Raw genomic sequence first — 14835 nt, 5'->3', positions numbered from 1 at the left:
AAGGAATTACACAGCGTGCAACAGGGGCTGAAATGTTACCAGAAAAGTCTCCTTATAAATAGCTGTTTTCGGCCATTCCTCTGTTTCGGTATTTTGAAGCTCAGAGCTGTTGGGTTCACTGATTTTGCTGGCAGCCAGCCCAGCTCCTCCTGTCTGCGATCTGCAAGTCAAGGTCCTTGGTTGTTTAGGCAAAGATTGTGAAGCATGATTGAATCCAGTTTCCTCCTCCGTAACCACCCCGACTCTCCAGCTAATTAAGAGGCAGAGTGCAGTCAGCAATTAAGCACAGCAGCGCTGGGCTGATGGAGCCGAGGAAGAGCAGGTATGTGAAGGACGTTTCCCGGTTCTCTGCCGCGGGCTGTGGTGAAGCACCAGGTGCCACCACGCTGTCCTGCCAGTCCTGTCCCTGCGCCCCACTGGTGCTCCAGTGGAAGCTGGGGAGTTGGCTCATGCTCTTTTAAAAATGAGGGTTTCTCCATTCAGTAGCTGGATTCACAGGACAATAGGCACAAATCCATTAAAGCTCCTCATGCGGAGAGAAGCTTTTTATTCACTTGTGGGCTGTTGAATGGTGACAACTAGGTTGAAATGTAGAAAAAAACACAGAATCCCAGGTTGGAAGGGACCTCAAGGATCATCCGGTCCGACCTTCTTGGCAAAAGCCTGGTCTAGACAAGCAGGCCCAGCACCCTGCCCACATGAATCATAGTGTCCAATGCTGGGGATTCCACCACCTGCCTGGGGACATTATTCCAGTGGCTGATTGTTCTTATTGGGAAAAACTTCCCTTGTGTCCAGCCAGAATCTTCCCAGGAGTAACTTGTACCCGTTGCCCCTTATCTTTTCCATGGGACTCCATGTAAAAAGGGAGAGTCTCCATCTGCTTTGTAGCCACCCTTAAATCCTGGACCACGGTGCTGAGGTCTCCCCAAAGGCTGGCTTGAGCTCTCTGCTCGTAGACCTGACTTTGTCCCAGCAGTGCCGTGCAGAACTGATTTTAGGGATGATTTAGGGAGGAAATGCTGGAGATAACGCCAGCACAGGCATCACCCTGGGTTTGCCGGGTTTTGTGAAGCTGCTGCCACGTGGCGATCGCAGCCGTGTGGCTGCGACACAGGACAAGCAGGCGAGGAAATCTGCTGAAAAGACGGGCAGTTGCTCTTCTAGGAGTTACGATTTTGCTGTGTCTGGGTGCTTGGCCGTGTGTTACGTGCACAGGACATCCCTATGGGCCAGGGAGAACTTGCAGAGCCCCCAAGCCCCTCTTGCAAAAAGCAATGGTGTGGATTCCTTGGCAGCGAAATCAAAAGCAGTTTGCATGGGGCTGATGTGAAGGGCGAGCGATTCCTGGGTGTTCCGTGCTGCCGTGCTGTGCCTCGGGCATCAGGAAAACCCCGTGGAAGTCGGGAGGGTTCACGTGTTGGTGTGGTCGCTGCTGAAACCGGTACAAACCCTGGTATAAAGGAAAAGGGCAGTGCTTTGGGTTTTACAGCCGTTTTCTGGGCCAGCCGGGCCGGGTGGCACTGCAGTGTGTGCAGGGAGGGTGGGCAGGCACGGGGTTAATCAAAAGAGCATTACAGCTTAATTTGGGCTCGTAAAGAGCAGCAGAGCCTTCTGCAAAGCCAGTAGATAGCTTCACCTCCTTTTTTTTTGCCTTTCTCTCTTTGTTGATATTTACAGTGTCAAGGTCATAAAAAGAGAATTACAGGAGGGGCTGTGTGCTCTGAGCTGCCTTGCATAGCAATGAGCTATTTGGCATTTGCTGGAGAGTATTTCCCAGGAAAGACGGTCTGGCTGTCCCAGGGTGTCCTGAGTGTGCAACTGCCTCCCAATCACCAGTACCCGTGTTAATTTGTCACCACAGTGATGAAGCATGAAAGGCTTATAACGCAGCGGGGTGGATTTTCAGCCCGTGTGAACTCACACCGTTCTCTTCATTCTTCTCTTATCAATATGACCCGAGTTTTGTGAACACCTGTGGGTTTGCCCCATCTCTTTGGCAGGGAGGGAGGTATTTTAGGAGCTTTGTGTCACCTAAATATCTCTTTAAGGCACCATGGGTGACCTGCTTGTCTTCCAGCTCCTGCTCCACAAGTGCACGGTGGGTCTTGTTTCCTACCTGCTTGCCTCGTGACTCCAGTGTGTCTCTAACACATTGTCAAAGAGACACCAGGATATGGAATGGAATGGAATGGAATGGAATGGAATGGAATGGAATGGAATGGAATGGAATGGAATGGAACGGGATGGATTGGAACAGGATGGAATGGAACGGGATAGAGTAGATCAGAATAGAACAGAGTAGAATAGAACAGAGTAGAATAGAACAGAGTAGAATAGAACAGAGTAGAATAGAATAGAATAGAATAGAATAGAATAGAATAGAATAGAATAGAATAGAATAGAATAGAATAGAATAGAATAGAATAGAATAAAGAGTAGGGTAGGAGAATAGAACAGAGCAGAACAGAATAGAATAGAACATTTAGGCCATGGAACCCTGCCCTGTACAGCCTGCATCCTTGCGCTCCAGGCAGCAGATGTACACGTGCAGTGTTGCAGTTTAATGCTTTGCCAGGTTTCCGGTTGCTCTGTAGTTTACAAACATTGATCAAAGGGATTTTGGATGAGATACAAGTACATTCTGTTGACAGGCTCCATGTGGCGCATGGGGAAAATCAGGAGGTGCATATCTTGGGAGGTGAGCAGGTGGAGTGTCTCTAAGATGAAAAGATTCAATTAGAAACATATTTGTGGATAAACAGAGGCCATTGTAGTGCGTGTGTTATCATCAGGTGAGAAATCCTGTGGGAGTGGGTAACAAAGATGACCTTGGGAGCATGACTGGAGCTACAGAAAAATCCTCCACCTGGGATGCTGGAACGAGCTCTTTGGGCAGTGACTTTTCTCCTGGTGCCCTGGCACATCCTATGGGTGAGGAATGGGGCGATGACATCTGTTCTGCAGTAAGGAGCGAGGCTAAGAGCAGAAAAGCAAAGAAAGAAAGAAATCCGCTGTGCTGGGTGTGCCGTGGATTTAATTTGTGTACAGCACCTGCACAGAGCTAAGCCCTGGCTGAATACACAGAGCAGGTTTAGCTGTTTGTACACAGCATGCGTAAAGAGTTAAGCCTGTATTTCTGTGTGTAGGTATCTGTGTATGTGTGGTACAGGCGGGAAGTTTCCAGAAATTTGGTATTCATCTTCTTAGAGAGGTTAAAAATAACATCTCGAATTGCCTCAGCATTTTCCAACATACGCATTTTGAGCAATAACTTTAATTCTGCTTTAACGACACTTTATTGGGTTCATGTCTGAGCGTGGCGTTGGTAACGTGTGCTGTGGGTGAACGTGAAGGTTTATTAGAAGGGAATTAGAATCCCTGCAAGGAAAGCTGTGGGCTATGGGGTGTCAGTGGCTCTGGTGCGCGCTGGAAACTTCAACATGCTGATCATAAGCAGAGCCCAGAGAATGCGTTTAGGGCTTTATTTGGAAAAAGTAACTTAGTAGAAACTTTTATGGGAGAGTTCAAACATTTATTGGTCTAGCATCTACCTTTAGGACTGGCTTTGGGATGGCCGCAGTAAAAGTGCTTAAACAATAACCCAAGTGTGTATTCCGAGGAGGGTTTTGTCCCCTGTGACCCCCCGGTACCCCCCAGCCAGATCAGCCTGCCAGATGGTGGGTTTTGAGCCCAGATTTTGGGCAGGAGAACAAATACATCCCCCCTGGGATGTGTCCACACCGCTTCTTAGTGCTGCTTGTGTCCAGAGAGCAGCCGAGGCGTCGGGGTTAAAATCCAGGGGGGTTCATGTTCAAGAACGTTACATGAGAATGTGGCTGGTGAAACAGCAGGTAGTTTGAAGATGCATGATTTTTAGACACTCAAAATTATTCCTATGATGTGCATGCATACACGTGTCCTTTTTTACATTTTTGCTGACCTTCATTTTCAGCCCACGTGGACATAATGATAAAGGAGCCTTGGGGTCAGTTGTAATGCAGTAAAAGACAATGTGGACTTGCTGTACGAAGTATTTCTCATTATGGCTGGAGAGTCACACGTTTGTGGTTCACTTTGGTTTCCCGTACACCTCTTATTGGCTCGCGGTGGTGCCCGCGGTACTTAGACCTGTAAATATTTCCAATATAAACCAAAGCTTGTAACTTGCTTTTAAAATCCACATGGGATTGATGTTTGGCAAACGAAAGCCTTTTGTTGTGTTTGCGTTTTTACGTGGAACAAACTTTCTGGTAAATTCCTTTCGCTGTTTGTTGCTCGAGTGCAGAAAAGAAGGCTGTAAATAATTAGGAGTTTTTATTGTGAGGAGTGCCTGTCACTTATCTGCTCCCGTCTGGGCAGCGAGCAGCAAAGCACAGAGACCCGGGCTTGCTGGCAATGCTCTGCCATGGCCAGGGGGGATGGAGAACAGGCCCTGGAGGCTGATGTGGCCGCAGCGGGACGCGCGGGCGAGTTCACGTCTGCGGGGAGCGGAGCGGCCGTGTCTGAGCCGCGGTTCCGCAGGAGGGCTCGTGCTGGCGGCCGTCGGAGACATCAAACCTGGGACCGGGACGGGGGCCAGGCTCTTATCCCTGAGTTCATTTATTTTTCTTGGTTTATTCAGACCCTTAATATTATTCAAATGGAGATTTTTGTGTTTCCAGACCAGCGTCAAGCAGGGAGGCTGCCAGCCGGCGCTGTTTCCTCCGTGTCCTCGGACAAAACCGCGGTGGCTCTGTGGGTTTTATTTGCTTTTTCATTATTATTTGTTGTCCGTTTTAAATGTCTAACGGCTTCAGCAGCAGCAGAAGGGTGGCTGGGGCAGACGAGCAGCCTCTCACGTGGGTGTTGTACTCGTGCGAGTCCATCGCCCTCCTCCTGAAACCTGTTCTCACCTTTTACCTGGAATTCCCTGTATTTCATTGTCATAGAATCACAGAACCATAGAGTGGTTTGGGTTAAGGGACCTTCCAGGCCCATCCAGGGACATCCAAGCCCATGAGCAGGGACATCTTCACCAGCTCAGGTTGCTCAGAGCCCCGTCCAGCCTGGCCTGGGATGTCTCCAGGGATGGTTCATCTACCACCTCTCTGGGAACCTGGGACAGGCTCTCACCACCCTCCATGTAAAATGCTTCTTCATGTCCAGCCTGAATGTCCCTTCTCTCAGCTTTGTGCCCACCGGATGCATTGCTGCGTTTTGTTCTGATTTTGAGGGGCTCTTTTGCAGTGAGATGGACACCTTTGGAAAGAACGTGGCCTTTGAACCGCCTGCTCTTTGCAGCAGAGATTCTGCGGTCGTCTTCGTGCACAGGTGGCAGATGAATTTTGGCAACGCTGATAGGTGCCGCTACCCTTAATTTTAATTGTTCTTTTCAGCAGAGTGATTGATGAATGGCATTTGGGTCACACAGGTAGCTCTGTAGCATTTGCTCTTGTTTCCCTTGTCTGTGTGTCCTCCACCGTCTCCCTGTCCTGCAGCCGGGTGGTCGGGACATCTCTCTGACCCCGATCTGTGCATATCCGAGCCCAGCAGCCTTTAGCAGATGTATTTTGGAAGGCGCTTTCTCAGGCGTTTCACTAAAACGGCTTTAATTTTGGATTTTGCGGTTTGCCTTATCAGCAGCGAGTGCCTTTGACTGACGGGGCAAAGCCGGGGGGCTGGCGAGCGGCGAGCGGCCCGGCCGGGTGAGTCAGCCCTGAGTCGCGCTTTGAAGCCTTTGTAGCATGAAACTATTTTTCAGTGGTGAATTAATGAGGTTTCAGCTCTTCCAAAATGCGAAACGCATCAGGCCCAGCCCGGGTTGTTGAAATGAGCAGCAGCGGCCGGCCGTGGCCACCAAAACCTTCCAGAGGTTTCCCAGATGATGCTTCAGTGGTGGCGGCAGAACTGTCGTGACTTCCCAGCGAGACCCCACTCGCCATTTGCTCCCACGCCGAGGAAGAGGGGTTTTGACCCCGGACACGAGCTGTGGTCATGTATTTTGGGGGAAATTCCAGGATTTCCGCTCGCACCTGCACCTTCGTGTGCATCAGCGTTAAACGTCTCCGTGTCGGAGCTTTCATCTGTACAACCTGCTGGTATTTCTAGCGTGGGGATTAACCTCCGTGAAGAGCTTTGAAGTTTAAAATGCTAATTTATTACAAATAGGCGAATGTCAGTGCCGATAAAACAAAGCGGAGCGGGTGAAAAGCAGCACATGGAAGCTGCGAGGAGGAGCATTGAGAGCAACCAGATGTGGAGGGGCTTGGGGACATTGTGGAGATTCCCTGCTGGATTTCCGGAGGGTTTGGACCTTCCAGGTTTGCTGGGGAAGCCCAGGTACTCACAGTGGTTTTGGGGATCCCTGCTTTCCCTTTGCATGTGTAAACGTTGCCCCTGGAACGTCACCCCGTCCTGGCACGGCCCATCCTGCTCCTCTCCCTGCAGGAGAAAGGGCTTGTGCAGCCAGAACGTGGGTATTTTTAGATCAAAAACCAGTTTAATGAAAAAAAAGAAAAAGGAGGATTAGAACAATAAGTACATTTAGTTTTAGCCTAGCTTGGGTTCCTCATAAAGTCAGCAGACTCTGAGATTGCTTCACTTGCCTCTAGCTTTCCTAAATAAACACGCTGTAGCGGGGCTGAGAAGTTAAGTAGCGCAGAAAATTGCAAAAAGTTAAATTTTAATACTGTGGAAGAATATTAAGGGCTGGTTTACGGGCCAGGCCCTGGAATTAAATTTTAATACTGTACAAAAATACCGGGTGTTGTTTTAGTAGGCAGCTATTGAAGTTAGCGATGAACTTTTCTCTTTCTTTGCTATGCAGAAAGGGTCAGAGGCGGGGGCAGAGCTGCGAGCTGACCTTCTCCAGCCATGGCGAAGGAGGCGAGTTTAGGGCCAGAGCCTGGTTCTTGTGGAGTTTTACCCCAGCCTGAACAGACCTGGTTGCCACCAACCTCCTGCCCCGTGGCGTTGGCTGGTCTGGTCGGTGTGTAGTTCACCTGGGGCTGTTCGGAGATGAAGAATGCTGCACCAAGGCTGCAGGGGTTGTAGACCTTTAGTAGACCCCAGGCCAGGAGTAAGGGAGGAGTATGGAGGTCTTGTGCTGAGTTGACTCGTCTGGAGTTGGTTGTCCCAGCAGAGAACAAGAGGTGGAGAGGTGCGAGTCTCCCCTCAGCCCTGGCTTGTCGCTGCTGCCCGGGCATCCTCTGCTCAGCAAAGATCATTTCTCTTTGCAACATAATAAACCTGTTTCTTTTCACACTGACTAAATTTAGAAGATGCGAAGGAACATTTACAGGCACAGAAATCTGACAGCGAAAGGTGACGGTGTCAATGGCTCTGCAAATATGCACGAACAGATCTGAACTGCGTGGTATGCTGCTTTCCTTTCTCATTTTATTATTTTTGGAATTTTGTTACTTTTGGATCCTGGTTTCTGGGAAGACGTAGGCACCTGACAGTGCCAAGAAGTAAACCTGGATCCACTCAGTAAACCTGGATCCAACGGCACTTCGTCCTCTTGCCCTGGCCGTGGAATGGGGCTGCTCCATCTCCCTTGTACAGTACAAAGGCGGGCGGTATGGATTTGACTTACGATCCAATTTTGGATCTACTCTGTAAGAACTCACTAGATATTAATAAAAGCTTAAAATAGTGCAGGCTGTGCTTTAAAACAGCCCTGACCGTAACGCAGAAATATTTAAGATTGCAGCTCATCATGGTGGAGACAAGGGAGATAAAACCCGGAGAGCTGGAGGCGAAACGCAGTAGCCGTGGCTGTTACAAAACTCTGCGAGGAACTGAGAAGTTGATCTGATGAGCTGGAGAATAAGCTCAGATTAGGAAATTCCAAGTGAGGACAGGGGGTCCTTGAAGTCCGCAATTTCTGGAGTTAGGAGCAGAGCTTTGATGTCGGTATGTAAATTTGAATCTAATTTACAAGGGCCAAGAATATTATTTTAAATGTATTAGAGCCCTGATCTTTTTCATCAATACTGTTGTGACGCCAAAAGCTACCCACGTTTGTTTTTCTGTCTCTCTGGTAGCAGTGCAAATTGGGAATAATCCCAAACAGAGGAAGGGCAGGGGGAGAAAGAGAGCTGGGAATTAGGTCTCAGGAATATAAGCTACGTCTCAGAGAGGAGGGTGTATTATTAACCTGCACCCTCCTCTGCCACGCTGGGGATGCTGTAGTTGCACATAATACTTTCTTGGGTTACCTTTATTTAATTTAAAGCTAACAGTGCCATTGTGAAATCGGGACGTTTAACTCTTTGCTGAAATGGCTTTTAAATTTCACTTTGCTCCAGCTCTGAAGGTCGCAGCCTTGGCTGAGTCTCGCCTTGCCAGGCTGAGCTTTGCTGCTGTACCTGGAGTGACGCAGGGCTGGCTTGTCCCATCACCCTCCGGCGGGTGGCATTAGGCTGCTGGAAACATCTCAGATTTTAGGGGTACACGTGCTCCAGTTGTCTTACTAACACATGCAGTGCTGTTCATGGGAACAAATGGATCAGGAGGACTCTGCTGTGTTTGTTGCACATTAATGTCATGATTCATAAATAAAAGGGATTTAGATTTAAAGATGATGAGATTAATAAGAAAGAGCAACAGCCTAATGCTACTAATTAGCAACGCATCTGCTTTCGAGTCAGTCAAGTTGCTGCTACACTTGTTTTCCGAGACATCGAGCCTTTTAATTCTCATTAAAAGGAGGAATAAGTTAGAAAAATACAGCTCGGTCATTCCACCACCGGCTTCTCGCGTGCTGCTGTGACCTGGACTGTGGTTGAACCCATAGTTAGTTGCGTGCTGGTCCTTAATGAAACCACAAATGCCGCTGAACGCTGTGGTATTTCTGCACGGGGGATAATCTGGGGCAGTCGAGCGCCGTTGTTTGTGTCTGTTCCGTGTCTGTCTCCCATGGATGGGCACGGTGTGCGAATCCCCACGGCCAGGTTCAAGGCCAAGGGTGAAGCCGAGCGCCGCGGAGATGGTGCCCAACCTTACACATCGGTCTACAAAACCAGAATTGAGTGCCAAAAAATGGAAATGGAGGCTACACAGTTTCCGTAGCAAGTTCAAATGCTCTGTAGACTCAAACCCCAGTTTGTTTTTCTATGGAGGCTTCTGGAGGACAGAGGGGAGAAGGTTGCAATGGCCAAGGCAACCGGTCACAGCAAATGGCACAAAATTTGTTCAGTTTTGAACAGGGCACCAAAGTGCAACCCTCAGCTTTTCCCTGGAGTTCCGGAGGATTTCGGCTCCCAGCCATGAAGCCGTATTTCGTTGCTCTTGTTTGGGGCCGGCACGTGCAAGCTGAGGTGCCCACGCTGGCATCCTGGCTTTCCTGCCCGTGGCCAGAAAATAATGTTGCAGTGTGGGAAACAGCGTTTTCCTGCTCTTACCGTCACCCTGCGATGGGTGAAATCATCTCCTCGGGATGAGCCTGAACCTTGAATCGCCCCGGTCCAAAGCGCCGGTACCGAGTCTGCTCCGGAGACACCGCTGGGGCTGCCGGTATGGACAAAGCTGAGCTTTGTTTCCTACGTTAAAACCCCATATATTTCCTTGACGCGCTGTTGGTTTTATTTTTAACTCTTAAGCAATTTAATATTTTGTAGGTCTGCTAGTATTTCCCCCAGTTTTCCATCTGCTACTGCGATTAATTTGAGTTCTAGCTTTATAATGCCAACCCGGAGCGAACGGAATGGAAACCTTACCTATATTATTTGGCACGTAGCAGTAGACATGAATAACTTTGGAATTTGTGGGGAAAAAGAGAAGTTATGTGTTTTTGGAGCCAAGCCACGGTTGGGAACGGGCCCTCGCAGACAGCACGATGCCGTGTAGGATCTCGCCGCCGTTCCCTTTGAGTGCGGTGCTCCAGATTTGTGTTTGTAGGAGTTTCCGAGGAGGCGGAAACCTCACTCGGAGGCTGTAAAGCGACGATGTGAACTGGTTTCCTATTGCCTCGCAGACATTGAGACAGAATTATGTGCCTTTTTTTTCTCGTTTTCTCTTAAATGGTGTGACGTAGTGGAAATGTGCAGTATGGTGTGGAAGGGGAGATTAATTTCCTAAAGCTGTGGATCTGTGGGAGGAGGGAGAGCACTGAAGCTGCAGAACTCACCCAGGCGCGGATGCTCAACCAGGGTTGGTGGGCATCAGCGTTTTAAACAGGTCTGTATGAGCCAGGGTAACGACGGTGCAAGAGGCAAAATCCCAAACACAGGCAGGTTGTATCACGGCTACTACGTGGTTACGTGTTCCAGCTGTGGCACAGACTGGCAGCCTCTTGGTTCGTGCCACCCTGCAGATTGTTGGACTTGTGGCAATGACTTGAATTAGAAATAGCTTGACCAGAAAGAGTTATTTTTAATCCAGGCTGTATTTAGTACGAGCCATACCGTGTGGGTGTCTGCTCCCAAGGAACAAGCACTAGGAGCTGAGGAAACGGCCTCAAGTTGCGCCAGGGGAGGTTGAGGTTGGATCTGGGAACAATTTCTTCCCCAAAGGGCTGTGGGGCATTGGAACAGGCTGCCCAGGGCAGTGCTGGAGTCACCATCCCTGGAGGGCTGGACAGACGGACATGAGGTTCTCAGGACATGGGGCAGTGCCAGGGGTGGGTTGTGGTTGGACTTGATCTTGAGGGTCTTTTCAACCAAAATGACTCTGTGATTCTGTGTGCGTGGGGTCAGCCGGGAATGGGGACAGGGATGCAGAGCAGTGCGGGGCACAAGACAGTGTGGCTGCTCCAGCTGCTGTTGCCACGAAAAAAAAAGGTCTTTTCTGCCCCAAGATGGGATCCTGGTGGAAAGAGGGTACCCAGGGCAAAGGTGCAGTTTGACATGGGGGACAGTAAGGGACGACCTGGATGGGCACACAGGCCGGAGAGGAGCGAGCGGGGCCATCGCCTCTGGCAACAGCAGGGATTTAGATCCTATCAGGAGTGGAATAGCTGTGCTATCAAAAGCCTTCAAAGCATGAATTATAATTAGGATAAAGACGGAAAGAGAAATCACATGTCTATGACCTGTAGTTAACTCAAAAACGCTGGTGTATGTGAAACCCATTGCAAGGGCTGCAAGTGGCCAGGAGACGTTTGTGAGTCATTTCACTGATCCGCAGAGAGCAAGAAACCCAGATTACTCATGCATCTGGTTACTTGTGACCGGAGTCACAGCTCTTGTAGCCGCTAAGGTCAAGCCAGCCAGTTCAGTAGCCGCCTTTGCCATCATTACTGATGCAACAGCGGAAGGTTGTGCAATTAGATATAGCACACTTGGATTTCGGAAATGCAACTGGTATAGTGCCATGCATAAATGTAAAGAAAATACATTGCTTCCCATTTAAATAAAAATATCATGGCTTGAAAGCTAGTTTTCCAGCAGGGAGCGGTTGTTAACAGTAAGACCAGCTGAAGACCAGTGTTAGTCCGGGTTTTAGGGAAGGCATTATCTATACCTGCCTTATTTTGTGTGGAGAAACAAGGGCTATATGGTACAGCCACGTATGTTGAATGGATGTGCTGGGGCATCTGGAGGCATCGGGAGAGTCCGCAGAGTCAGGAGGTGACTCATGGATGGGGAGAAGGAGCAGAAATGAACCTGCAGGACGAGCCGAGAGCCTCAGGCTGGGAGAGAAAACGTCTTGCCAGAGCTTCCAGTAAACGGATGCAATTTGATCCAGTTGCCAAGAAAGCCATGCAAACTGATTTATGCGTAAAACATTAAAAGTTAATGTCAGACTGATGCTGCCAGCGTGAAAAGCCCTGGTCCAAGCGCATCCCCTCCTGGTCCAAGCGCATCCCCTCCCGGTCCAAATCCATTCCCTCCCGGTCCAAATCCATCCCCTCCCGGTCCAAATCCATCCCCTCCTGGTCCAAATCCATCCCCTCCTGGTCCAAGCGCATCCCCTCCCGGTCCAAATCCATCCCCTCCTGGTCCAAATCTATTCCCTCCTGGTCCACGCGCATCCCCCTCCTGGTCCAAATCCATCCCCTCCTCACCACATGGATGATGAGGCCAGAGGGGTTGTGCTTTTCCCTCCAGAAGAGACAAAGGATGGGACTGGGGGTACCGGGGTGACTGGCCTTGGTTTGCCTTGGCCCAGGGTCCTGTCCATGGTGTGTTGAGGGACTTGCACACAAGCAGCTTTCAAAACTGCTTTGAATCTCTTACTGAGAAGCGAGGAGGTGCAAACCATCCACTGGGATGTGAACCTGGTTGCACACAGTGTATCCACAACCAATTTTACCCGTTGGGCCAGTGCAGGGGGTATCTGAAGCGGGCTGCAGTGATTGTTGAAATACATGAAATGGTTGTGTGCAGCAAAACGACGTGGAGCAAAGAGTTCACGTTTCAGGATGAGATCAGATTTAACTCATTGTGAAATGAGATCACTGGGACCTGCTGCCTGGGTCTTGTTCTCCCTGTTTCAGGCTTTCATCTGTCCTGAACTCTTGCCACGACTGAATTCTGCAAAGGTTTCCAGGCAGGTTTCTTGTCCGAGCGCCAGCCCGGGTGGGTAAGCTGATTAGCTAGGAGGAGATCAGGGCTTGACAAGGGGTGTATTGCACATAAACTGTGAAGCTTTTCCTAAAGCCGAGGTTTATTCTAAGCTATGAAATATGTTTGCATCCTCAGAGGTAAGGAATGGTTCTTGAAAAACCCCCAGGAAAAATACCAAGAAGTACATTAAAATGATGAGTAGAACTGATAAGGTACACGGTGAGAGACTGGGAGGAGAATCAAGTGCAGATACGATCGCTGCCTATAAATACTGTCAACATGACAGTGCAGATGAGCAAAAGGAAGAGTATGTGTTATCTGATGGAAAATAAGCTTTAGGAAGAGCAGTAGAGCAGTGAGGGGATCCCCGGGAGCGGTGACGCGCGTCACCGGGATGGAGGGAGATAAGGTCTCGAGGGATGACAGCGAGTCCATCTGCACCATCCCAGTGGCCCACGGTCCCTGTCTGAGGACTTACTGCAATGATGATTTTATCGTGTGCTGCTCAGGGGTGTCAGCAGGCTGGGCTGGTCCTACCAGATGCTCCTGCTGGTGTTTGTGGCAGTTTGGGCTCTCCATGTCCCTCCTCTCCCGACACCTGGGACAGGGTTTGTGTGATGAAAGGGGGAGGTTGGGCCCCAGTCTGGCTGTGCGGGTCCAGCTGTAGCAGAGTGTGGGTCCGGGAGGGTTTCTAAGTGTTTCCAGGTCAGCCTGCTTTTAATAAATATGTAAAACTGCCTATAGCATGGGTTGTGAAGATGGGTGCTCCCAGAGCAGGGTGTTTCGATACCTAAACACCAGTTCATTGATGGCTGCTTTGCTGAGAGATTATTCAACAGCCTTTGGTCCTCCAGGGTTAACTGGGGATAACTGGGCTGGTCTGGGAACGCAAGCTGGAGACCGAGAGGTGCTGGGCAGGTTTTTCATTGAGGCACTTGACTTGCTGTGTGCCGCAGGGCCGCTCTCAGCCCTGGTGTTTGCAAAGCTCTCCAGGTGTTCCTGGCTTCTCCGGGAGCCCAAGCACGACAGCTATGCTGCACATTTAGACCCAGATCTTAGCAGAGCTGCCCTGGGAGCAGCCGGGCTGTGCCGCCCTACCCCAGGCGACTGCCCACAGAGAGATCCCAGCTGACATCAAAGGAGCCAGCAGCGATGGGCATCTCCTAATTGCTGCCTCTCCCTGCATCGTTACTGCAGCTTGTCATTCACAGTCCCAGGATCCTTATCTCTGCGTCAGGATGGGCAGCAGCAATCCCACCCCTGGGATCTCTCCCATCCACATACGGTTGCACACAGTGACATTTAAACACCTGAAGAGTATCCCACCGTTGAAATAAAATGAAATGGCATTTTGAGATCTTGTTTGGAGAGAACTGGCCTTCTGCTGTGTGGGTTTCCCATACGAGTGTGCTCAAGCGGGGACAGGCGAAGGGACAAGGGGATCTGGTGGCCCGTGGGAACCTATCCGGGGTGGCAGGTGGCTCTGTGCCGTGTCCTCTCCTCCGGACAGAGGTCACCTCCTGCTGTCCCCAGCTCTGCCCCTCAGTGCCTTGTGATTCACTGGTGCTTTTGGGGCCAAAGACGACGTTTAGAGGGAACGTTTCTGAATAGCCCTGTCAATAGGAATTCATACAGAACAATGGCAGCAACCGCCACGTCACCTCGGTTCGCTCATGTCTGGCTCTGCCGGAGCCCTCGCCCTCCGCGGTCCCTCACGCCCGCTCTCTCTTTCTCCTCAGAATGCCATGAACCTGCCTCCCGACAAAGCGCGGCTGCTGCGGCAATACGACAACGAGAAGAAGTGGGAGCTCATCTGCGACCAGGTAAGGGCGGCCAGGAGGGCTTTGGGCTGACAGCACAAACCGGGTTTCATCACAGCGTCCCCGGGCTTAGAAAGGGACCTCGCGGAGGACAGGTATTTGAACAGATTCAGACATTCATTTCTTTGACATCATGCTTCGTTATTGGTAATGACTTGCCTTGCAATAATAATTCCCTTTTTTGCCACGGAGTGCTATTCTTTCTCTTTGATGTCACCATCACCCCTGTGCCCGTTTCCTCTGGGCGGTGAATGTTTCTTATTTTGCCCGGCACAAGCTCAAAGAGACTTGTCCCCATCAGTGCCCCCTCAGCGAGTGCTCGGACTTTAGTCCCTCTCGACCCGTGCAATAGGAATGGGTGGTCTCGACCCAGTGAGTATTTGTCTTTGCACAGCAGGAGCCCTTCCCGCAGCTGGCGGTCACTGTCGCCTTCAGGGGGAGGCAAAGGGCGATGCAGCCCGAGCTCCCCTTCGCCTCCAGAGCCTCAACAACAACCTCGGATTAAGCAGCACCATATGCTG

The 14835-nt window shown here is 50.2% G+C and overlaps 1 protein-coding gene across 11 annotated transcripts in view; it reads left to right on the top strand.

Annotated features, from left to right (window-relative positions):
- The window catches only part of FMNL2 (formin like 2), a 129362-nt gene that overhangs the window by 52521 nt on the left and 62006 nt on the right, over nt 1–14835 (top strand). For 9 of the 11 annotated variants that reach the window (XM_065070190.1, XM_065070191.1, XM_065070195.1 and 6 more), the window contains exon 2: nt 14234–14317. In XM_065070190.1, coding sequence (XP_064926262.1) covers nt 14234–14317 — 84 coding nt within the window. Of the gene's footprint in view, nt 1–299; nt 323–7878; nt 7900–14233; nt 14318–14835 lie in introns of those variants that run through there. The other 2 variants (XM_065070194.1, XM_065070193.1) reach the window with 2 other exon arrangements.

This window comes from Columba livia, chromosome 7 (assembly GCF_036013475.1).
Source record: "Columba livia isolate bColLiv1 breed racing homer chromosome 7, bColLiv1.pat.W.v2, whole genome shotgun sequence".
NCBI lineage: Eukaryota > Metazoa > Chordata > Aves > Columbiformes > Columbidae > Columba > Columba livia.
This window is presented reverse-complemented; position numbering and strand designations above follow the sequence as displayed.